Source organism: Rhineura floridana, chromosome 5, assembly GCF_030035675.1.
Source record: "Rhineura floridana isolate rRhiFlo1 chromosome 5, rRhiFlo1.hap2, whole genome shotgun sequence".
NCBI classification, from domain to species: Eukaryota; Metazoa; Chordata; class Lepidosauria; order Squamata; family Rhineuridae; genus Rhineura; species Rhineura floridana.
This window is the reverse complement of record NC_084484.1, coordinates 172,370,730-172,396,352: the sequence shown is the minus strand read 5'-3', so window position 1 is coordinate 172,396,352 and position 25,623 is coordinate 172,370,730. Positions and strand designations below refer to the sequence as shown.

The following is a 25,623-nucleotide window of genomic DNA, read 5'->3' as shown; positions in this document are numbered from 1 at the left end:
CCAATGTTCAGATACCTGTCCAGTCGCCTACGACTTTAATGTGGACTCCAAATGTTGCTTCGGTAGCTGTTGGGCACTGAAAAAAAAATTAAGCATGTTAAAATGCAGTTGTGAAAAAATAATTACTAATACAACAATAACACACCGTTTTTTTAAAAAAAATGTAAATAGTATATTGGACTTTCATTTGAACTGGCGGGAGGATATCTAGTTAGAGTATCTTGGAAAAGGCACATGGTGAAAGAGGGCTTACAATTCCAGAAAGCAGAGCTGTCCAGCCAGAAAGCAGAGTTGTACAGAAAGACACAATTTGGTACAGGAGGAGGAATATAGGAGGTTGCCTAATACTGAGTCAGATCCATGGGTCCATCTAGTTCAGTAGTGTCTACACTGATTGGCAGTGGCTCTCCAAGGTTTCAGGCAGGGAGTCGCTCCCAGCCCTAACTGGAGATACCGGGAATGGAACCTGGGGGCTTCTGCATACAAGGCATGTGCTCTACCAGTGAGCTACGGTCCTTCCCCTGAGGATCCACAGATCAGTGGTAGAGCACATACTTTCTTCACAGAGGGCCCCAAGTTCAATCCTTGGTATCCAATTAAAAGTGAACCAGGTGCCAGGTGACGAGAAAGATCTGTCTGTTCTTGAGACCCTGGCGAGCTGTCTTCAATCAGAGTGCATGGCCTATATGGACAAGCATCCTGTCCTATTGTACGGCACATTCCTTTGGGACATAGAATCCATCACCTTAAGAATCTGTTGTTTTAGTTTATTTTTTAAAAAAACCTAAGTTTCTAGTCCATATGGCCTTGAAAAGAGTACAAAGGGAGAAATTAATTTTGTTTTTATTTTATTTAACAAACTATGTAAATGGCCTGCCTTCAAGTCGATCCCAACTTATGGCAACCCTATGAATAGGGATTTCATGGTGAGCAGTATTCAGAGGGGGTTTACCACTGCCTCCCTCTGAGGCTAGTCCTCCCCAGCTGTCTAGGGCCTGCTCAGCTTGCCACAGCTGCACGAGCCAGCCCCTTTCTTGTCCGCAACTGCCAGCTGGGGGGCAACTGGGCTCCTTGGGACCATGCAGTTTGCCCATGGCTGCACAGGTGGCAGAGCACGTAACCCCTGAGCCACTCACTGTGGGGGTGATCTTTAGCTGGCCCTTGACACCCAGGAGACCCGAGCGGGGATTTGATCTCACAGACTCTGAACTCTCATAGACCATTTAATTAAAAAAACTCTAAACGGTCTAAATAAAATACATTTTCAAAACAATAATCTTCAAATGTTTCATCCATTTGCTGTCACTGAAATGATTAGGTAGAAACATCATTGAGAAATACAAATATAAAGCACTTTTCATGAATGAATGAATGAATGAATGAAACTTTATTTTTACCCCGCCCTTTTTCCAAACTGGAACTCAAGGCGGCTTACAAATAAAACTACATGTAGTTAAAAGCATACAAAAACATACAATTAAAATACAATTAAACTATATGCAACCTTAAAACCATGAAACAGGCACTTAAAATACTAAAAAACAATTTAAAATAATACAAATAATAGCATAAAACAATAAAACAAGCCTTGTAGAGCCCAATCCTAAACACCTTCTATCCCAAAAGCCTGTTGGAATAAAAAAGTCTTTACTAGCCGATGGAAGGATGGCAAGGAGGGGGCCATTCATGCCTCCCTAGGAAGGGAGTTCTAGAACCTAGAAGCAGCCACCAAGAAGGCCCTATCTCGTGTCCCCACCAATCGCGCTTGCGAAGGTGTTGGGGCTGAGAGAAGGGCCTTTCCTGAAGATCTCAGGGCCTGGGCAGGCTCATATAGGGAGATACGGTCTAAGAGATAGCCTGGACCTAGGCTGTATAGGGCTTTATAGGTCAAAACCAGCACTTTGAATTGTGACCGGAAACAGACTGGCAGCCAGTGGAGCTGTTGTAACAAGGGAGTTGTATGGTCCCTGTAACCAGCCCAAGTTAACACTCTGGCTACAGCTCTTTGTACCAGTTTAAGTTTCCGAACAGTCTTCAAAGGCAGCCCCACGTAGAGCGCGTTACAGTAATCTAAACGGGATGTAACTAAGGCATGCATCACCATGGTCAAATCAGGCATTTCCAGGAACGGGCGCAGCACTCTGTGCATGAGCACAGGTTATGGACAGAGTGGCATAAAAAATTGGACGTATTTTTTTGTAGGGTGGGATCTTTTTATACCTATATGTTTAAAGTGTGTAATTGTATTTTTACCAACAATGGAATACAATTAAAAAGAGCCAGAGGTTTTTCCTGTGGTCTTGCTTTGGTTCTTGTTCCACTGAATTGCTGTTGAGCAAATTGAACCAGGACTGAAAGGATTCAATGAAGGCTGATGCTTGCCAGAATTTTGCATGGTGTTCATTGGCCATCATTGGATCTCCTCATTAACATATGAAAAATGAAATGGACTGCCTTCAAGTCGATCCCAACTTATGGCTACCCTATGAATAGGGTTTTCGTGGTAAGCGGTATTCATATGGGGTTTCCCATTGCCTCCCTCTGAGGCTAGTCCTCCCAGCTGGCTAGGGCCTGCTCAGTGTGCCACATCATCACAAGACAGCCCCTTCCTTGTCTGCAACTGCCAGCTGGGGGGCAACTGGGCTCCTTGGGACTCTGCAGCTTGCCCACGGCTACACAGGTGGCAGGGCACGTAGCCCCTGAGCCACTCCCTGTGGGGGTGATCTTTAGCTGGCCCTTGACACCCAGGAGACCCGAGCGGGGATTTGAACTCACAGACTCTGGACTCCCAGGCAGGCTCTCCTCCCCACTGTGCTATACCAGCTGTGATTAATATATGGGGCAACTGCAATGCACTAGACATAGGCAGCTATGGAAGCCAGAACCTCATAATGCAGAACAGTACTCCCATTCGTGTCAGCAAGTGAGTACTGCAAGGAGGAAGCTAAGGTTACATTTGATCACAGACACTGCTGTCTGGTATGTCTGGCAAAATCTCACAAAGCCAGACAGGAGCTCCCTAAGAGTTCCAGTGGCCAGGATGCAGGCTTTTCAGTGCCATGAATACGTTCTTTTCCTCCCAATGATCACCAGAAGCAAAACAAATTACACAAAATAATTTGGCTAGATGGAGTAAACAGAGCAATCACTGTCTGAGTTATAGATTAATTCCTGATATGGTGTACGGTTTACCAATGTTTTACATTGATCCAATTTTTGGTCATTAGGCAGTGTTACATTTAGCAGCTTTGTGTTTTACTGCACTGTTGCTTTATGAGATTTGTATCTTACTGAATTGCTATATTTATTATAAGATGGATATGTAAAAAAAAACTTTAATTTTAAAAAAATGCAAAATAGCAAATATATTTTACATGTGCTTGGCTGGCATGATTGGTACTGACTGCAGTATTAGTCTGAGTTACTCTGAGGCAGAATTTTGATTTGTCTCATTTTCATAGTGAGTGCCAAGCACACCTACTAAATAAAAAATAATTAAGGCTGCAACATTTATGAGATTAATCATTTAGATGAATCAATCAAAATCTTTATGATTGACTAAAAGGGGACTCCCAATTACATTAGTTGGAAGCTGTTGTTGTTTTTAACTTTAAATATAAAAACTGCAAAATTTCAGACTCCATCTTAAAAGAGGCATTCCCTCCTGGGAGAGAGAAGTGAGGAATCCTCTTCATCTAGAAACAAACTGAGTGCACTTTATCCTTCTTTTCAAACTCTTGCTTTTCTTGCATGCAGTTGTACACAGTTTTAATTGACTGATTTATCAGTTAACAAAAGCTCATGGTCAATTTACAAGATTAGCCTCAGTACTGATAAGGTTGGGTGTTTATATGGTGCATTTCATCTTACATACATAACCATCTCAGTAATTTTACAATAGCCGTGTAAGGTAGACCAGTATAATTATTCCCATACTAAAAGGTGCCCGGGGTGGGAGGGAGCCAAGGCTGAAAGAACAGGGGCTTGCCCAAAAGTATTAAACAGTCTTAAACAAACTCTTTATTTTTCTAGAATGCCTATGGCTTGCAAGCGTGACAGTTGGATGTCAATCTCCATCAGAAAGTTCATTTCTAAACCTTTTCCCCAACACTTTTCCATTGCCACCGACACTGGCTCCTATGCAAGGTTTTTTATATGTTGGTAAAAGTAGTTTAGCGTTTCTTGTAAGTCGCCTTGGAATGGTTTCTATCCAGAAAGGCAGGATATAAATAACTGAAATACATAAATAAAGTTCTCATGGGCTCCACAATGCTTTCCTCAGAAGTTAGTGGAAAATGAACAGTCCACCAAATCCTCTTTGCCTGATTCCCATGGATACTCCAATATTTATTTATTTATAGCATTACTTTGACAAATTACCCATAAAAAGCCAGATTCCCCTCTCCCTGTCAGATTGTAGGAAGCCTATTTTAACTCAGTCTACAGATCCTAAGGGTTCCTGGAAGCCTTATTCTGCTACTGAATCTTGCAGATGGAAACATCATCTAGTGCAGTGGTTCCCAAACATAATTTTCCCATGGAGGTGCTTGAAAATTGCTGAGGGTAATAGCTGACCACTTAATGATTTTTCTGCCTGTCGTAGGAATTGTAATGCACTGAGCTAGATGCTGTATGGTTTTTTAATTGTAATTTTATTGCTTCTTTTATTTCTTATGTTGTGTTTCATTGTATTACAATTTACATTCCATAGAATACAAGTTGTAATACAATAAAATATGATATAATAAAAGAAGCAATAAAATTACAATTAAAAATCAATATGGATATTTAATGCAGACATGTCACGGATCTCCTGAATGAATCTCATGGACCACTAGTGGTCCACGAACCACAGTTTGGGAATGCCTGATTTAGAAACCAGACAGAATCCTGGTTAATGCATCAGTTAATGCAGTGCCATTTATACACACACACAAACACTGTTCTCAGGCTCACTGATAACCCAGATCTGTGATTGTTTTGTATCAACTGTGGCCCAGCAAGACTAATACAGCCACCAGCCAGGGATTAGACCACTTTGTCTGGCTGCCTAATTGCGCCTGAAACACACACACAGAGGTTCTGAAGGTCCACAATGTGTGGAGTCGCATTCAACACCATAAGCACACAAGAAATTAAGAAGAGCCAGGCTAATGGTCCACCTAGTCCACCATCCTGCTCTCACAGTGGCCAACCAGATGCTCTTAGTATATGATGGTACAGACATGGCATGGAAGAAATTCTGTTGTGGGAAGGGGACATGGACATCTTGTGCACCAGAGGCAAAAGATGGGTCTCCCTATGCAGTCTCATGCATTCTGAGAGAGAGAGAGAGAGAGAGAGAGAGAGTATAGGGGTTATGTGAATCTCCCTACAGTTAGTTCTGAAGCCCTAGTCAGATCCTAGTCTGTTCGCACTAACTGTAGTTAGAACAAACCATAGTTTCCTGTATGCAGACATAAGAAGAACTTGTGACTGAAAGCTTTAAATTTCCTCCCCTGTGCATGGAGGAGGAAAGGGGAGGGAGGCCCACACAGCTGATCCTCATAATGTTAAACAATAATTTAGCAATACATAGCTGAACTGGGTCAATATCCATGAATCTTGTTGAGCTTAAGAAGTGAGACAGAAATTGGGGGGGGGGATCTATATGGATCAATACTGAGATTTTCAGAAAATTACATCCTTAGTCCCAAATTTAATCCTTGGGATCTCCAGGTAAAAGGATCAGGTAGCAGCAGATGATGGGAAAGGTCAGTCTCGGAGACCCTGCAGAGTTGTTGCCAGTTAGATGTGACAATACTAGATGAGAAGGACCAACAGTCTGATCCTGCTAGAAGGCAGGTTCCTAAATGTAATGGGCAGGGATGGATGAATCTGTCAATTTCAGTTTCTCATTTTTCCAGTCTTAAATTCAGTTCTCCACATTTCCATATAAATTTGCAATATTATTTTTTTTAAAAACCAAAAGAGGCCTCCTGAAAATTCATCCACATTTCAGTATGAATTTCTTCTAATATAACCTCTTCCTAATAAAAGCAAACCAATTTTCCCGGGTATAATGGATTTTTGTATGTTATCTCACTAACATGTGCATTTCATGTATACTTTTAACTTAGCACATGCCTTTTTGTACACATTGTTTGGCTGGACAGCTGCACTGCAAAATACAGACAGGTGCAAATTTCGTTGGTTGCCTCTGTTTTGCTTCACATATTGTATCGGAAAGTGTGAATTATGTAGGTTCACCTTTAAATGCAAACTGGATCAAATTCCTCCCCCGTCCCTAGTCATAGGTGAAGTGGGCCCTCAGTGACATTAGTATGTCCTTATGGCCCCTGTAAGCTGGGGATGGGGAACCTCTGGCCCTCCAGATGTTCCCAGCCAGCATGGCTAAAAATAAACAGAGAAATTCCAGCAAATCAGTTCATTCTGTCTCACTGCCTTTTGCCTCTAAGGACAGGGCTCTATTGCAGACATGCTCTGCCTATCAATCCTCACCCAGCCTGGTCAGTTCTTCAGCTTCTATGGCAAAAATCATACAGAAGTAAATGCAGTTGAGTTGAAGACAAAGCTAAAAGCAAGATTCTGCATTTTTCTCACTGCTCTTCCTGCCCTCCTCCAATCATTTTGAAGGGTGGGGGGAAACCAAAGGATTTTGACTTCTAATCAGCTGCTTGAAAATAATCTCAAGCTTCAAAACTGGAGTGAGCTGTAGATCACTGGGTTTTTATAGAAAATTGCTTTGTCCTCGAAATGAGAAACAAAAGCAAAGGATGATGGTAAAGCCAGCCTAGTTAAATAACAATATTTTTAAAAAGGCCAATCAACAGACAAGCTAGTCTTAAGCCTGACTCATGGAAATCGAATTGTGCTAAATTGGGTCATCCACGCTTTACCTAATGAATCAGACAAAATTTAAAAGGCAGATGTCTGCAAAGAGTCCCTATGCATGCTCCTACTCTCTGCTTCATTTATGTTTTCTAAAAAATGTTGATTTCAAAAAGGAGTTGGGCTGCACAAGAATATAATGCAAGATGTTTTGATTCAAGGGTGTGTGTGTGTGTGTGTATGAGAGAGAGAGAGAGAGAGAGAGAGAGACTTGTACTTTCCATTGTCAGACTGAAATGATGTTTTGGATTGGCTCAGGAAGCTCTCTCTGTCCTTCACAAAAAAGCCTGTGAGCAAGCCCCCACATGCACAGAAGCCTCTGGCTGGGTGTTATAGCCACTGGTTCTGACAGCTGCCACAGGCACTCACAAAAGACCCCAATCCAGCCACGTCAAAAGCACCAGGTCCAGGGGTGCAGTTGTCCAGGGCCTCAGGGGATCTTAGACCCCTTGCTTTTTTGGGAGCAGGGTCCCAGACAGGTTCCTATGTCTCCAGTGACTTACAAGCCAATCAGCTTGCATTGTAAGGGGAGTGTGTTAGCCACTGAGAAGAATCTTCAAACATGTTTCCCTGTTCTTTCCTGCTGATTGCAGCCAATCAGAATGAAAGGAGGTTAGTCAGCCACTGAGAAGACTCTTCTCAGTAGCTAACACACTCACACTGATTGGCCTCTAGGGACATCTGCTACTGTGGGAGAAGGCACAAATGGGAAGGACTGAGGAGTGTGGAGATGACAATGGAGCGCAAGCGAATGAGGGTGTGTGGCATGACTATCATGAAGGGACCCTGCACTTCTAAATTTGCCACTACACTACTGATCAGGACTACCACCACTTGACCACTATATTTCATTGTAAACTGCTCAAGAGGTTTTATTTACAGCTAAGTAGTAGACAAATTCTGTTAGATAATAAATAAGCAAATATGGGTGGCATATTTCTCAATGTGTTCCGCAGAATTCAGAGTGCTGGTTCTAAGCTTCAGAAGAGCATAGGGCCCAGTTATCTTAACAACTACCTTCTTTCACACATTGGCCTCATTCATACATCACTCTGAACCAAGGGTGGGGAACCTCTGGCCTGCAGGGGTAATGAGGCCTGCCACACCTCCCTATTTGGCCCACAAGGCCATTTTGGCTAAGCCACACCTACCTGCCCTACACCTGTTATACCTGAGTGGTGCCTACAAACCCCTATACAATCAGCAGCAACAGCAGCTAACAAATTAGTTATTTTTTCCTACAAAGAGTGACTCAAAGTAACTTGCAAAACAGTATAAAGATTAAAGCCAGAACAAAATAAAAACCTAAAAAGATGTCCATTCCAAAGGTAATTCTAACACATCCCACCAACTGAAAGACATCAAAAGTCTTCCACATATAGGGCTAAAAGCCTGGGTAAAAAGAAACATTTCTGCCTGGCACTTAAAAATACATAGTGATAGCACCAGGTGCATTTCCCTGGGAAGAGCACTCTAGAAGCAGGAAGCCACCACAGAAAAGGCCCATTCTCATGTCACCACCCTCCACACCTCTGTCAGAGTGGGCACACAGAGAAGGGCAATTGGTTGCAAAGTACTTTGAAAAGGGCTTCAGCCAATTGTCAGTTTTTTAAAGCCGCAGCACAACATAGCACTTTGAAAAGGGTCTAGCTAGACCCAACAGGCAGCAGATTGGCAGCTCTTGCTATATCCCGTTCTAAGCACTAGGCAAGACCCTGCTTTGACAAAGGCTTCTCAAGCCGCGACAATCACTGCTTGGGTCTTGCTAAGCCCCTTTTAGAATGCTTGCAGCATGCTCTGACAGAAGCTTCTCAATGGGGTCTTGCAGAGCACTCTGCAAGTCAAGTGCTTGGCAAAAAAATAAATAGTCACCTCATGCCATCATCAGGTGATTGAGTGTTCATGTGTCAAACTTGGACCACAAGGGGTTGGGGAAGATAACAATATGGTCCAGTTCTCCACCCCTACTTTAAACCATAGTTAAACTAAACTATGGGTTAAAGGTGGAGCATGCATGTGCTGAAATTGCAGGTGATTGGGCCCTCTCCTGCTCCTGTTGTAGTGCTGCCCCCAAACTAAGCCATAAACTGTGCCTTAGTGTTACATCTGAACCTGAGCTTGCACTTTGCTTCCCTCAAATAAACCATGCACGGTAAGCCAAGAACAAACCTTGGTTATCACTTGTGGTTTGTTTGGAAAGAAACTCTTTAAATTCCTAGTAGGGAAGTTCGCCCAGCACCTACTTTATTCTTTTTGGTGCTAGAAAGATATGATGACAATGATGATGATGATGATGGGACTAAAATTTTCAGACCTTTCAACATTTATTTGTTTCAACATTGCCGTTTTTAGTACTTTGCTGAAAATTGTTGTACTGTTTTAGATGATTTTATGGCTGGAGTTGCCAGACTGGTGCCTGTGGCTGCCACAATGCCCTTAAGGTCTACCCCTGACACCCACAAAGCCTCCACCTTTCTCACCCTCACTGCCCCGTCATCATGAAGAGGTGAGGGTTGTTACCTTTTCCTAGGGATATGCACCATATCCAGCTAAATCTCAAATCCTGAACCAAAATGGGCAGATTCAGGTTGGCCCAGGATTCGGCCAGATCAGGTTAAGGGAACCCTGGATTACTCTGGCTCAGATCAGGTCCACCTGGAGTGATCTGAGGCTATCAGGAGGAAGTTGGAAGAATGATAATCTTTCCTTGTTCCTCTTTTAACTCTTGGTGTGTTACAAGACTCAGATTAATTCTACTGGATCCAATTTTAATACAGATCCCTTGGAAAAGCAATGTTTGTGGGTGCATGCTTTCTTTCTTTCTGTCTCTCGGAGGGGCTGATCCAGGGAAAGGGGTCAAAAAATAATCATAGAAAGTGGCACCCACATCACTTGCTCAAAAATCCAAACACGCCCATGGACCTAAAAATTGCAGACTGTTTTATGGTATATTGCATTTTTCAATAAAATATTCTTTTCTGTAAGCTGCTCCTTGAACTTCATCAGCTGAAGAGCAAGGTAATTTGTATTCTAAATATACAACACAAGATAAAACTAAAAAAAAAGGTCAGAGTTTAGTTTCAGAAACTTCAGAAGTTGCCGTAGCTGAGATCCACACGTTCCTGAATTGCATGTTTGACTCCTGCAAATAAATACTCCCACAATGGAAGAGAGTGGCCAAAAACGGTATGTAAGCTAGCCCGAAGTCTGCAGTGCATCAACTAGATGCTTCACAGTGATTGCCAAATGCCTTATTATAAAGCCCTGTGTCTTATTTTGGAAAGTTTCTAATTACATTTTAAAAATCTACATTATTGATGAATTCGTTAACAACATCACATCAAGTTCCCGTTTATCCCATCCCAGACTTTGGCACAAGGCAATTGCAGTGGACACCAAAGTATGGAGGGGTGAATATGTCAATGTCAATTTCTTTCCATTTCTGTTGCTTTCCTTAATATATGCATTTTCATGAACATTTACCCCAGTATATGCTTTTTTGTACACATTACTTGGCTGGAGATCTGCAGTGCAATATTTGGAGAAATGCAAATTGTGAAGGATGGCTGTGTTTGGGTAAGTGCGAAGTTAGTAAGTAAGCCTTTAAATTGAAGTTCTTCCCCATGGGTGAAAAATTTGATTCAGTTTGCATTTGAAGCCGAATCTATCAATTTTGCACTTTCCAAAACAATATGAGGACTGAACACAGCCATCCTTCAAAATTCACACTTATTCGAATTTTGTGATGCAGTTTGCCAACCAACCAATGTTTACAAAAATGAGTATGCCAGGAGAAAGTGTGCATAAAAATGAACATATGAGTGAAAAAACATGCAAAAATGCATTATATGATGAGAAATAGCTTGCAAAATTGCGTACATTAGTCAAAACTGCCTACAAAATGTGTGCATTAGGAAAGATTCACACTAAAATGGTGGAGAATTTTCATGAGGATTTTTTTTTAAAAAATTCACAAATTGCTGCAGAATGTGGAGACCTGAATTTAAGATTGGAAAAATGAGAAACTGAGAAAACCGAAATGGACAGAACTTTCCATCACTACTCCAGAGTAAACTAATCTCTCTCTCTCTCTCTCTCTCTCTCACCCCCGTGTGTGTCCATTTGTTCACTGGCGTCCATATGACATTCCCTGCCATTTTGGACTTTCTCTAGAGAAATCTGCACTTCCTGTACCCTGACATAAACCAATTGTTATCTTGGTCCCAATTATTAACTGTTCTAACCTCTGCAGTGAGGACGTCTTTCCCCACTTTTTTGTACTATGAGTGGATGATGTTAGATCCCACTCTCTGTCCACACCTCCTCCTCACTTACAGTTCATTCCTGCTTCCAGTACTGAATCTGGGCACTTCCTCCTTCTGGTTTCTGTAGCTGTATCGCATTGTGTGTGTTTTTTAACTATTTTGTGATCAAATGTAAAATAAATGTTTAGTGAATAATATTTCCACTTAAGAGCTACTTATATTCATTTATTTATTTATTCAATTTATATCCCGCCCTTCCTCCCAGTAGGAGCCCATTTTACTCCCAGTAGGAGTAATGTTTTGCGATATTATATAAACAATTCATTGAAAACACGGAATGCACTTCTGTATTAGTAAATTTTAAGTAGTATGTACTATATTACATGTAATAGCCCAGACAAGGGTGTTTTATTAAACAAAAAATGTTTCAATAAAGTTTGTTAATAATAATAAATAATAATAAATAATAATAAATAATAATAATTCACTCCTTCTGCAGTTGAAGGAATTTCTATTTAATCACAAACCTGGACAGGCACATTTTTTTTAAAAAAATAAGATATGTTTTTGCACTCTTCCAGAAAAGTCTGCGAAAAGCACACTACAGTTATGGACCAATCACCATAAAGGGGTGGAGTTAGGGGCGTGACAAAATGCAAAAGCGAATTAGACCAAAACCCACCCACCCCCACGTATGGATGCTTGAAAATTGGGTTTTAACAAATAAATCCAACCACAAACAGGACATGGTATGGATCAATAATATGGTATGGTATCATGTAAGTCGCTTGGGGACCATCGGGTATGAAGTGACTAATAAACAAACAAACAAATAAACAATAATGTCGAGGCCACCAAAAGAAAATGGAAAACATGGATTTTGAGGTTAGGTATGCATGGGCCCTAAGTTTGCAACGATTATAATATATGGGATTTGCACAGTATACAAATTAATTGTCTGAACTCCCAAGACAGCTGATCACCTGGCTCAGCAAGCAGCAGCCAAGATGGATCAAAACTTCACCTCTCTAGACCTCACTGATGAATCATGCAAGCTAGCCTGAGTATCCATATCCAAAGACTTGCATACAAAAGACCCAGGAAGTCATAGCAGTGGAAAGAGCGATGTAGGCTCCTGGGTGGAGTAATTTCTCTGTAATGGCACCCCACCGACCTGTCTTCAGAGCCACAAGGAGATCAACCAGTGTGGCACAGCTGCAACACCAACTTCCCAATAAGGATGTTGGGAGATTTCCATCGAAAACAGAAACAGGAGCAGAAATGGTTGCATGTTCATTTTGTTGGGCTGGTGACCAGTAGGCATTACTGTCTCTAGTTGTTTTCCATGAAGCCTGCAAGTTTGAAGATGTAACTGTGGTTAAGGGGGAGTTATGTCTATGCCCTGTCTGGGAACGGACTGCCAGGGCCGTTGCTATGGTAGCCATCTGATAGCGACTGGGAAAGTTCTAACAGAGTCTGTGTGTTGTCCTTCTTCTGAATTATGCCTCTGAGCTGAGAGGCTGTCTTTTGTGTTTATCTATGGAGAGAGATGTACCAGAAGGGGGGTGACTGAAGGATCTCTACATGTATTTACTCTTAAGCCTCTGGCCTTAATGTCTTTCAATAAAGACTCTTAACATGCTCTGAAGAAGTTTCTTGCTCAACTTAACTCCAACGTAATGTATGCTGTTTCACACAACAACGCACACATGCCAACAGTGGTAGCAGAGGATGGTTGCGCTCCACAGCGCATTACACGGGAGTAAGTTGCTGGTCTGAACGGCAGACGGAGTTCCAGAGAGGGCAGCTTGATTGATTGAACCAGACGGAGGTGAGCAACATGGCTGTAAACCTGTCTGGGGGAGGCTTGCCGATGGAACGACTTAATGACAAGAATTATGGCAGCTGGAAGCCGAGGATGCGGGCTTTGCTGATAACAGAGGATTTATGGGACGTGATTAAGGAAAACCCCCGGCAGTACCGACCGCGGCCTGGAAGCGTCGAGACCAGAGGGCGCAGGCGTTTATAATCTTGGCTCTATTGGATTCTCAACTGATGTGTGTGAGAAATGAGCCGTCGGCTAAACAGACGTGGGATGCGTTGCAGGATTTGTCCAAGGAATGGCAGCGGAGGCAGGAGGCGCAGAGAGCCCAGCCGATGGAGGCTGTCAGAAGCAAGGAGGAGAAATGTGCCGAACCGGAGCAGGCTGCCGAAAGCAGACAGGAAAACAAGCGGGAGCAGCAGTGGCTGAAGTCTTGTTTTGCCTGTGGGGCTCGTGGGCATCTCCGTAAAGATTGTGCAATCAAGTGAAACTGCAGGGACGGAGGCTTGAAGCAAGGAAGTGTGAACTTTGTTTGTAAACAGAAGTCTAAAGACTTGGAACAAATTAACTCTATTCTTGACAGCGGAGCAAGCCATATATTAATCAAAGACAGGAGTCTGTTTTACACGTCTACAGATGAGCAGGACTTTGTTTTACTTGCTGATGGATCACGGAAATCCGTAAAAGCTAAAGGTCTGGTGAAATTTGACAAGCTTGGCATAATGTCAGACTGTTTGTTTGTTCCGGAATTGGCTCATAATATTTTATCAGTTAGCAAACTGGTGAATTGTAATTATTCAATTTTGTTCCACAAAGACCAATGTTTTATAATGAGGGGAGATGAAGTGTGCATGCAGGGAAGCCTTAATGATTCACAGTTTGTAATAAAGAGCAGTCAAGCAGGGTGTGCTGTGTTAAACGCTGAGGCACAGGTACATCAGGGCTGCGTCCATGAATGGCATCAAAGGCTGGGGCATGCAAACCTTGACACGATAAAGAAAACCCCTTTGCACAGTGAAGGCATGCGTTTAAGAGATTGTGGACAGTTATTGGATTGTGATTCTTGTAATCAAGCTAAAATGACTATTGCACCAATAAACCGGGAGGCTGAGAGAACCACAACAGCTCCCTACCAGCTAGTACATGTTGATTTAGCAGGGCCAATAAATGCTTCACGAGGAGGTGCAAAATTCTACATGGTACTGGTAGATGATTTTTCAAGATTTTGTCATGTTTTTCTGTTAAAGCATAAAAGTGAAGCTGAGCAGAAGCTGAAACTGTTCATTAAGAGAATCGAAACTCAACACTTGGTCACGGTGGGGGCTATACGCTCGGACCAAGGTGGGGAATTTACGAGTAAAGCATTGAGTGACTTTCTGGAGAGTAAGGGAATAAACCAGAATTTCACTGCTCCACACAGCCCGTTTTCCAATGGAACTGCTGAGAGAAAAAATAGGGTGCTTGGGGAATGAGAGCCATGCTGCTGAATTGCAGTTTAGGGAATTCTTTCTGGGCAGAAGCAATTCTTTATGCGAATTACATTCACAACAGGGTGTTACACAGTGCTATTGGAATGTCTCCTTATGAGAAACTTACTGGCAGAAAGCCTAGAATACAACACATTCAAAAATTCGGGGCAAGGTGCTGGATCCACATTCCACAGGGAAAAAGGAGGGGCAAGCTTACGCCCAGAGCACAGCAAGGTTTTGTTTTGGGATTTCAGAATGCATATTACAGAGTTTGGTGTCCAGAAACACGGCAGTTAATTCTGAGCAGAAGCATTAAAGTCTCAGAAAAGCCTTGGGATCAAAGGGAGACAGTCCTTCTTACAGGAACAAATGACACACAAACACAAACATGAACACAATCACAGAAATTTAAGCCAGATGTTGACGTTAAAGTGGAAGGTACACAAATACCTCTCAGAGATGCTTTGAATGAGCTCATTTCTGGAAAACGCAGATCAAAGAAACGAAAAGCTGAGGAAATGGAAGCTCCTGTGCAGGTTGTGCCAAGCTCAAGCACAAATGGGGGGGCAGAGAGAGCCGAAGCTCTGGTTCCTTTAAGACGCTCCACGAGAGCGAATTTAGGCAAACCGCCTGACAGATTTACTGTGGGATTAATAACAAGTCCTGGCATGAATAAAGTTGTAGACATGGATCCTGAGACACTTTATTTGACATGTGTTGAACCAAAGTTTGAGTGAATAAAGTTTTGAACTGTACTGAGATGTAATTTTGAACTGTACTGAACTGAAATTGTATGATGCAATGTACTGCAATGTATTGCAAGAGGTATTGTAGAAATGTATGACTGTATGGTTATGTATTATGAAGATGTATTGCATGTGTATTTTGCAGTCTTAATGGAAAAAGGGGAAACTGTTGGGCTGGTGACCAGTAGGCATTACTGTCTCTAGTTGTTTTCCATGAAGCCTGCAAGTTTGAAGATGTAACTGTGGTTAAGGGGGAGTTATGTCTATGCCCTGTCTGGGAACGGACTGCCAGGGCCGTTGCTATGGTAGCCATCTGATAGCGACTGGGAAAGTTCTAACAGAGTCTGTGTGTTGTCCTTCTTCTGAATTATGCCTCTGAGCTGAGAGGCTGTCTTTTGTGTTTATCTATGGAGAGAGATGTACCAGAAGGGGGGTGACTGAAGGATCTCTACATGTATTTACTCTTAAGCCTCTGGCCTTAATGTCTTTCAATAAAGACTCTTAACATGCTCTGAAGAAGTTTCTTGCTCAACTTAACTCCAACGTAATGTATGCTGTTTCACACAACAATGCACACATGCCAACACATTTGAGGTCAGGAGTGGGCATCTGGCAAAAGAATTCAAGTGGTATATTCGCTACCATTGATTTATTTTGTCCAAAAATGTTATATAAATAACGTAGCAAGGATGTGTTAGGAGACCGGATCAGAACCACCGCATTTGAAAAAAATGGAGGGGAGGAAAAATACAGTCTTAATAAAACAAAAGAATGCCCCCGAAGTTGGCAAAACCCTTACACTGAAGGCATTGCTAACTTACTCAGTGCAAGGAGGTCAAACGGGCAGGATGGGAGGCAAATGACAGTATTAAGATATTCCCTGCATCCTTTGTAAGCGCGGGCCCAGCTCTGACATTACATTTGAAGCAGGGGCAAAAGGGGTGGGTGGGAGACACACACATTTTTCTCTAGGCAAAACAGCAGCCCCAGGCAGAACAATGACCTAGATTTTTTTTTTCCTGAAATTGCTTCCCACTGCTTAGGCTGGATGGGAAAGATGAGAAATTTCTGAAGTCTCCATATCGTGGTAACGTCAGTCGTTTTCTAAAAAAAATACTTTGTTCAGCAGTAGCAGAAGTGCAGTCGGGAGGCTCAGGGTCTGCGTTTAAAGTCACAGTGGCACATTTCAGCTTCTCCTTTCCAAGGGTTCCATCTTTTGACCCTTGATTTGGCAATGCTATAGATTTGAATACAGTGGGGAATTAATCAGCCAGCCTCCGAGAGAGAATGGCAAAGGGCTCTGAAGCCCTGCATCTCTCAAGGGACCAGGGATGCTCCTTCAAGCTGCAAATATCCACTTGTAATATATCAGAGGTGGGGGATCTTTTCCAGCCCAAGGACCGCATTCTCTTCTGGGCAACCTTCTGAAGGCCACATACAAATAGTGGGCGGGGCCAGAAGCAACAGTGGGTGCAGCAACAAATGTAAATTTTATCTTTGTACAGTAGGCTAGCTTCTACACACACTCACACACCCCTCTCTGCCCTCCATCCAGACAAGTGAAAGGCATGATCAGCCAGGCAAAAGCGCTCAGGGTGTGAAACAGGACCAGTGAGGGGTGCAGCCTGGGGAGCAGAGAGAGGGAGGCCTGCAGGGCCGTATTTGGTCTCCACTCCCCACCTGTGTAAAAAATATTAAAGGAAGGGGCTCTCAGTGGTAGGACATAAGCTGCTTTAGACCAGGGTCAGAGTATCTGTTCATCTGTAAGGCACAGGATCTTTCAGCTTTTGGGCAGAGGTGTTGCACATTCACCTGCTATAGACTCTTGCTCTGAATGGGGGAAACCAGGGGTTGCATTTGGGATCCTTTTGCACTCAAGGCATGTCCTCTGCTGTTCAGCTATAGTCCTTCTGCTGGAGAAGGGGTGGACGGAAGGCAGGATGGAATCTACTGGCCGATTTGCTGCTATGAAACCTCCTAGCGACTGGATCACAGGCAGGGTAGAGACACACTCACTGTACTGCCGATTCCAGTGAGCCTCCACCTCTCTGGTCTGAAAATGGGGACACATGACGCTAATCAAACCCCGCCTCTTTTATGGTAAAACCTGGTGGAAGCAACTTAAGGCATTTTTTTAAAAAAAAATTGCTTCAAGGAGATTTCACAACTGATCAGTAGATCAACCCATTCCCCTTCAGGTGTGGCCAATGGAAACGCTTTGCTGTAGGCAACTAGTGTGTTCACAGTCACAGATGTTCCTAGTGGTTGTTTAGTTCTTGGTGACCGCTTCTGATCACATACAAGCATGACCCTGAGGAAGTGTAGAGAATGGAGGAGGGATATTCATAGAATCATAAAATAGTAGAGTTGGAAGGGGCCTATAAGGCCATCAAGTCCAACCCTCTGCTCAATGCAGGAATCCAAACCAAAGCATTCCCGACAGATGGCTGTCCAACTGCCTCTTGAGCCCACTACCTCTCTAGGTAATTGGTTACATTGTCATATGGCTCTAACAGTTAGGATGATGTTCAGTCAAAATCTGGCTTCCTGCAACGTGAGCCCATTATTCCGTGTCCTGCACTCGGATTATTGCTTGTTTACTTTGAATTATTAGTTTAAACTAACCCACCTTCCCATCTTGGTATGCCTTGCAGGGCTGTTGTACTATTCCAGTCACGGCATGTGAGGTAGGGTGCGGCCACTGTGCTACCTTTTCAGCTGAGGTGCCATTCCCGCTCACCAGGACCAAACCCCTGGCATAATGTAGTGAGGCTCAACCTTGACTCAAGAAGCCCCCGGTTTGAATCTCATCTATTCCTTAAGGCCAGCTTGTGAGCTCATAGCAGGCCCATACTCTCAGCCTCGCCCTCTGTTGCAATATGGGAACAATACTGTCCTACCTTGCAGGGTCATTATGAGGATTACAACAAGATAACTTATGTGAAATGTTTGTTGCGACAAGAAAAACAGCAAAATGAATGCACGGTACCATTCTAGTTCACGACGGGGTCTAAAACCAAACCAACAACTTTTCAGAGGAAAAGAAAGGAGCAACTTGTAGAAACCAAATGCCAATCGGGCAAAAATTTAAAAGATTTCCTTACCAGCGTTAGGGTGAATGGATGGCTTTCCACAGACGACACACTGGGACAATGCAGGATGACATACTGAAATAGCAAAGATGTCTCTTATGTTACTTCTAATATGGGGTCAGTTCAACTGATAGATCTTCCCCATTTCCCTCCAGAAACTCCACGTATCGTCAGACGGGGAGAGAGTGTTACTCTCACATACTCCCCCCTCCTCACAAGCACTGTTTCCAACCCCTCACTGTGCACAAAATATACCATCTACTCTAGGAGAAATGGCATGTACATTCATGCAGGATCTGGCTGATCCTGCGACCTTTCCTTTTAAGGAGGATTCATAGCTCAGTGGTAGAATCTATGCTGTGCGCATACAAGAGCCCACCCCCCCAGTTCAATCTCTGGGCTCTCAGCTAAAACACAGCAGAGCTGGAAAAGGACTGGGAAAGGGCTTTGCCTGGAGAACCACTTCCAGCCCGAGTTGCGAGGAACTGACTACGCTGGGGATGGGAACAGACGAAGCTGCCATTGGTCCATCTAGTTCACTAGTGCCTACACGGACTGGCAGCGGCTCTCTGGGGTTTCAGACAGGATACATTACCAGCCCTCTTTGCAAATGCCGAGGATTGAGCCTGGGACCTTCTGCAAGGAAAGCAGAGGCCCTCTAGATGGCATCTGGATTCCAGCTCCTATCATCCCTGATCACTGGCCCTCGTGGCTGAGGCTAATGGGAGCTGGGAGTTCAACAATGCCTGGAGGGTCACAGATTCCCCAGTCCTGGATGAGATGGAGAAATGCTTCAGCTCAGTAGAAGGCAATGTCCATATGTCTGTCCGCTCTGCTTACAGAGCTCTCCAGGTCAGCATTTACCAATAGCTGAGGAACACTACATATAACTGATCCTGAATTAAAGCAGTGGCACCCTTCATTCTTACCAGAGGCACTGCAAGACTTGAGGAGGCTCTGGACAAGATGCTGTCCAGGGACCCCATGCCCACCCAAACCACTTGCTCATACTCTCCTCCCCATTCCAATCCCAAGCATTGCATTGCACCTGTATTTTTGTTTCATAAGCCATCCCGAGAGGGGGTTTTGCCCTTAAATGCAGCCTAGAAATATTTTCAGTGAAATGAAACCAAATTTCCTCCATTCTCAGTTGACAGTGGTTTGTGCAAAGTGGAGTTTGGAAACAGACCTCAGTTGTATTATTTCTGAACAAAAATGAATATGATTTGGCCGCTGGCCAAAAAAAAGGGGGGAAAAGTCATCGCTCACTTTTCAATATGAGAAGCCCAGCGCAAATTGCTGCTAGGATGGTATTTAACACCAGAGTGAGGCTTAACAAAAATGTATTCAGAGGTGCGATTTAAATGTTGGATGTGCTCAGCCACAAACGCACATCTGCTCCCTATGTGGTAGGATTGCCAGTTGGCATTTGCTTTTGGGAGGCAAATAATATACATTATACCCGAAATGATGGGAATAACATTGGGACTTAGCCCGATGGTGATTTTGGTTAATTGGATCAAGGAGGATATTCCAAAAGCCATGAAATCTTTCATAAGGAATTCATTAGCAGTAACAAAAATTGTGTCAGTTTGCAGATGGAAAAACCCACAAGTTCCGTCCATACGGGAATAGTCGTTGAAATGTTTTATTTTATTGCGGCACACCAGAAGTTCTTTCACGGCACACTTGGGTGCCTTGGCCAATAGTCATTCCCTTATTTGAGCACAGCTGAACACAGATGCCCCCAAATATGTATGTCACTGCTCTATGTGCAGGAGACAATGGGGAGTTCACTATTTGGGAGCGGAAACATTTTAGGAGGTGAGCCAGCGTGCACCAGAGCTCTTAAAGCTCCATAAAGCTTTTGGATACCTTTTCTTGGGGCACCCACACACAGAATTTACCTCCTCACTACATTCTTTCAGGTATCCTGGTCCCAAGCTCTGTATGGCTTTGTACACCAAAACTAGAACCTTGAACATAGCCCGGTAGCTAATGGGCAGCCAGTGCACTTTTTTCAGCAGCCAGGTGATATGTTGGTGATACTCTGCCCCCATGCAGCACCCAGACCAACCTTAAGGACAGCCCCACCTACGCCGCATTACAGTAATCCAGCCTGGAGGTTACCAGTGCATGGACAACAGTGGTCAGGCTATCCCAGTCCAGAAACGGTCACAGCTATTTTACCAGCCAAAGCTGGTGAAAGGAACTCCTAGCCACTGAGGTCATCTGGGCCTCTAGCGACAATGATGGATTCAGGAGCACCCCCAGACTACGAACCCACTCTTTCAGAGAGAGTACGACCCCATCCAAAGCAGGCAATTGACCAATTATCCGAACCTGGGAACCACCAACCCACAGTGCCTCCATCTTGCTAGGATTCAGACTCAGTTTATTGGCCCTCATCCAACCCACCACTGAGTCCAGGCACCAGTCCAGGGCTTGCATGGCCTCTCCCGTTTCAGATGTTACAGAGGAATAGAGCTGGGTATCATCAGCACACTACTGACCTCACCCCAAATCTCCTGATGACTGCTCCCAAAGGCTTCATATAGATGTTAAACAGCATCGGGGACAAGGTGGTACCCAGCAGCACCCCACAGTATGGCAGCCAGGGGGCTGAAAGACAATCGCCCAATGCTATTCTCTGAAAACGACCTTAGAGATAGGATCAGAACCACAGTAAAACAGTGCCTCCGATACCCATCTCACCAAGTCAGCTCAGAAGGATACCATGGGCAATAGTATCAAAAGCCGCTGAGAGATCAAGTAAGAATAACAGGGTCGCACTCCCCCGTCCTTCCTCTGATAGACGTTATCCATCAGGGCGACCAAGGCCGATTCAGTCCCATAACCAGACCTGAGCCCAGCTTGGAATGGATCAAGATAATCTGTTTCATCCAAGAGTACTTGCAAGTGCTGCACCACAACCCTCTCAATCACCTTCCCTAAAAAGGAAGTGTTTGCAACTAGGTGATAGCTGTCGCAAACCAATGGGTCCAGGATAGCCTTTTTCACCAGCAGAGGCAGTTGCTGAGAATCACCAGTGAAGGAAGGGCCGTTGTGCTCAGCTTCTGCTTGTGGGTTTGCCATAGGCATCTGACTGGTCGGGATGTTGGACTAGATGGCCTGATCCAGCAGGGCTCTGCTTATGTTCTTACGTTCAGTACATAAGAGTTCTAGGGCAGGGAATATCATCTGATCATTAACTTACCTGCCCAGGCCTCGCTTTGAAGTCTTGCTTCATCATCCGTACCTCAAGGACATCACAGGGGTGGCTGATCGCAGCAGTTATTGCAACAGGTTTATTGCTACTACAGATATAGCGGTAGAGCCTTTCGGCACAGTATAAGCACAACGGTCCGGAGATCCAAAGCCATGTCTAAAGAGGGGGAATGACAAGAATCTTACAAGCCATAGAAATGGTTGGGTTCAAAACCAGTATACAAAACCCAGACCCACTACCTACTTTGTGGCTTCTCCACGGGCCTTAAAGTTGCTACTGCACTCCCAGCAGAAAGCACAGAATAGCAAGATGTCCTTTAACAGAGCCACTGCAGCCCTGTCCAGGCTTGTGCTCTTTATCTAGCAACCCAACATTCCCTTGTCTCTCTGGCCCTCAGCCTCAGGGCTCCACTGCCTCCCTGCCAGCAACGCACAGACCATGCTGTTACTGGGCCCTATGCAGGGATGGGAGAGGAATTCAATTCAGGTTGCATTTAAAGCCAATCGATCAAATGTGCATTTTCAGAAACAATATGAGGACTGAGAGTGAGACACAGCCACCCTTCTAACTTTGCATGTATCCGAATGTGGCGATGCGGTTCTCGAAACAATGTTTACAAAAATGCATATGTTGGGGGAAAGTGTGCATAAAAATGAACATATTAGTCAAATACCACACAAAGTGCATTATATTATGAGAAACTGCTGGCACAAACGTGTACATTAGTCAGAACTGCATATAAAAAGTGTTTAGTAGGACAAAGAAATGTCATGAGTTGTTGTTGTTTTTAAATCACAAACTGCTGCAGAAATGTGGAACTGAATTTAAGATTGCAAAAATGAGAAACTGAGATGCTTGAAATGGACAGATCTTTCCATTCCTAGCCCTATGTGAGGTTTACCTTCTTGTCCAACTTTCCCCTAGGCTCTTTCTCCTTTCACTTCAGTATCTCAAGGACCGCCCCTCCCTACATGAACAAACCCAGACCCTGCATTCGTCATCTGAGGCCCGTCTCCGTGTGCCCCCACCGAGGGAGATACAGAGGGTGGCAACGTGAGAACCGGCCTTTTCAGTGGTGGCTCCCCACCTGTGAAATGCTCTGCCCAAGGAGGCTCACCTGTCGCCATCACTGTCTATTTTTAGGCACCAGGCAAAAACATTATTTTCACGCAGGCTTTTGGGCCCAATTTGGAGGGTATCAGGTACGCTTGTGGACTCTTCCTTCTTTTAACAGGGTGGGTGTTTTTATATACATTATGGGTGGATTTTTAGGTTTTCATTTAGTTCAGATTTTTTTATACTTTGTTTTAATGTTTGCATCATTATGTAAGTTGCCTTGGGTCACTTCTCATGCAAAAAGCATCTAATAATTGCAATTGTTGTTATTCATCATCATCATCAACAACAACTCAACTGGCCTGCTTTGTTTTGCTTCCTTTAGCCACCCTGTGACCAACCTGCCTAACACTTCCACCCTCTGTACCAGGCGTAGCCAATGTGGTGCCCTCCAGATGCTTTGGACTACAACTCCCATCATCCTTGATCATTGGACATGCTGACTGGGGCTAATCGGAGTTTTAGTGTGTAAAACCTCTGGGTGGCAAGTCAGAGCAAATCTTGGCTTACTGCTTGTGGTTTGTTTGGAGACAAATAAATTATGAGCTCTGGGTTCACATATAGTGACAAGCCAGACTATAGCTTGGTTGCTCCCCAGCACAGCGGCAGCAGGCGTGGGGGAGGAGCAAAGCGCCCACAACTGATTTTATTTGGCTTATTTTAATTTGATGTGGTGTGCATACCACGCCTTGGCGAGTTGTTGTTTTTAAAAAAGTTTTTTTGCATTTAATTGATATTCTACCTTCCTACCAAGGAGCTCCAGGTGGCGCACATGATCCCTCCTGTTTTTATCTTCACAGCCACTCTGTGAGGTAGGTTAGGCTGACAGATAGTAACTTGCCCAAGCTCACCCAGGAAGCTCATGGCTGAGTACAGATTTGAACCTGAGTCTCCCCAAGACACTATAACCACTACACCACACTGTCACAGTAACGTGTGCCCTCTTTAGAGAGGCATCATCTGCTGTTCCAGAGAAAAGAGGTTAAGGGGGTGCTTGCCACCTGCAATTTTTATATCTACATGTATTAAAAATAAATCTATAAAATGTCTGCTGCTCAATTAACTGAGGGCAACTTTTGGTCAATTATAAGTTGTTTACATACGATGATCCCTATTAATTGATTGAACATTGCAGCCCTACTCTGAAGTCTTCCTTTAGCAATATTGCCTCTGGGTTCTCTGCTCCTTATCTCCGCCTCTTTATCTCCAAAACTTTCCTCCTGGACCTCAGCCTGAACCACAAAGATATCGTGTAAGTTGAAATCTTGGCCTAAATGACGACTTCCTCTTCTCCCAAATATATCTGCAAACATTCTAATGGCTTTGTTCCTGAGCAGTTTGAATGTTTAGGTATGTTTTGTTTTTACACCAGCAAGGTCAAATGGTTTCTTCACTACCAAGAGCACAATACAACATACAGTAGATGTCCACACAAACCTCAGGGAAATGGGCTTGGAATTTTGGTTCCTCAGTACACACAAAGCTGTTTTGGAGAAGAGACTCTAGCTCCACCAACCCTTCTGGGAGAGGCTCCAAGACATTTTCAGAGAGTGACTTTTCGAAACCAGCTGCAAATCGTCTGTTCTCTCGAATTGTTGCATTGGGGTTCAAACACCCAGGAGGATGCTCCTTTAGATTTGTCTGATATTTCAGAACTCCCCTACAGAGATTTTAAAAAGAGAGGAAAATGTCATTTTATCCCTTTAAAAAGGATGCACGTTCTTTATCTGACGTTTTGATGAGCAATAAATAACTGATCTAAATGTACATTCTTAATAATCATAAGTCGTCAATGTCCAACAGCTTCATATGCAATCCAGATCTTCAATGCACACTATTCCTGCTCCCCCCCCCCCAGTACTGTCCCCAAGATATGACTGCTTGGTTATTTATTTACATAAAGCATTTTCATGCCACCTTTCAAACTCTAAGCCAGGCCCCATCAGGGGTTCAAATTTGGTCTGCAAGGTCCTGTTCCCCAAAACAACAGCCATCTGCTTCACATTTCATATCGCACATGATACCAAGCACAGATGCAGCTAAAGTGCCCACCTGATTGTGCATTGGCAAGTGAAAGCAGGCTTTGGCTCTCTAGCCCATCAACTCATGGGTGGTAAAGCTGCAACCTGCTGGATAGGCTGCACGAGAGAGTTCCCCACAGTGAACATACTTGTGCAGCCGATGCCTGTATAATCAGTGGATGTGCGGGACAGCCAAAGCATGCTGGATCGGTTGCGCTGGGCTTACAAATCCCCTTAGATTGGGAACTGCTGTACAAAAGATTTTGACAGGTGGGAGGGACAACCCGCTTGTCAATCATGTGATGCCATAACATCATGTGATTGACAGGTCAGTTGTCCCACCCCCAATCAAACTTGTCCCACGGGGGTGGGGCCAGATACGATGAGGCCCGAGGAACCAACAAGGTTCCCCACCCTTGCCTTAAGCCAGCCTTTCCCAACTAGTGGGCCACCAGATGTTGTTGGACCACAACTCCCATCAGCCTCAGCCAGCATTGCCAATGGTCAGGAAAGATGGGAACTGTGGTCCAACAACATCTGGAGGCACACTGGTTGGGAAACGCTGCCTTAAGCTATCTTTAAAGGGAGAGCTTTTTATCTCTGCCGAGAGAAACCAGAAGCGACAGATTCATCCACCTCTTTCCTCCCCACCTACCACCACAAGATAAGACAGGAAATCAAATCAGGATGAGGCAAAAGCTCCAGAACTATTTAGTGCATAAACAGCAGCCAGAAAATCCTGACTGAGAATCATAACATTATTTATTTGGTAAATTTAAAATATTTTTATGTTGACTTTAAGGAGTAAAAACCTTCTCAAGCCAGTTTACAAAACATACAGCAGATACACACACACACACACAAAATTCATTAAAACAACATTAAAACAGCACTCCAAATTAAAATCAAATGTTACTAACAGTGAAAATCAGGAGTGTGAAATACAAGCCCTGTCAATTACAAGTAGAAAGT

The 25,623-nt window shown here is 43.8% G+C and overlaps 1 protein-coding gene across 3 annotated transcripts in view; it reads right to left on the bottom strand.

The window, feature by feature from the left end:
- Positions 1-25,623, bottom strand: part of NOX4 (NADPH oxidase 4) — a 144,480-nt gene that overhangs the window by 71,193 nt on the left and 47,664 nt on the right. For all 3 annotated transcript variants that reach the window (XM_061628876.1, XM_061628874.1, XM_061628875.1), the window contains 4 exons: positions 24,068-24,290; positions 21,503-21,670; positions 18,298-18,360; positions 16-76 (listed from right to left, as the gene is read on the bottom strand). In XM_061628876.1, coding sequence (XP_061484860.1) covers positions 16-76; positions 18,298-18,360; positions 21,503-21,670; positions 24,068-24,290 — 515 coding nt within the window. The remainder of the gene's footprint in view (positions 1-15; positions 77-18,297; positions 18,361-21,502; positions 21,671-24,067; positions 24,291-25,623) is intronic.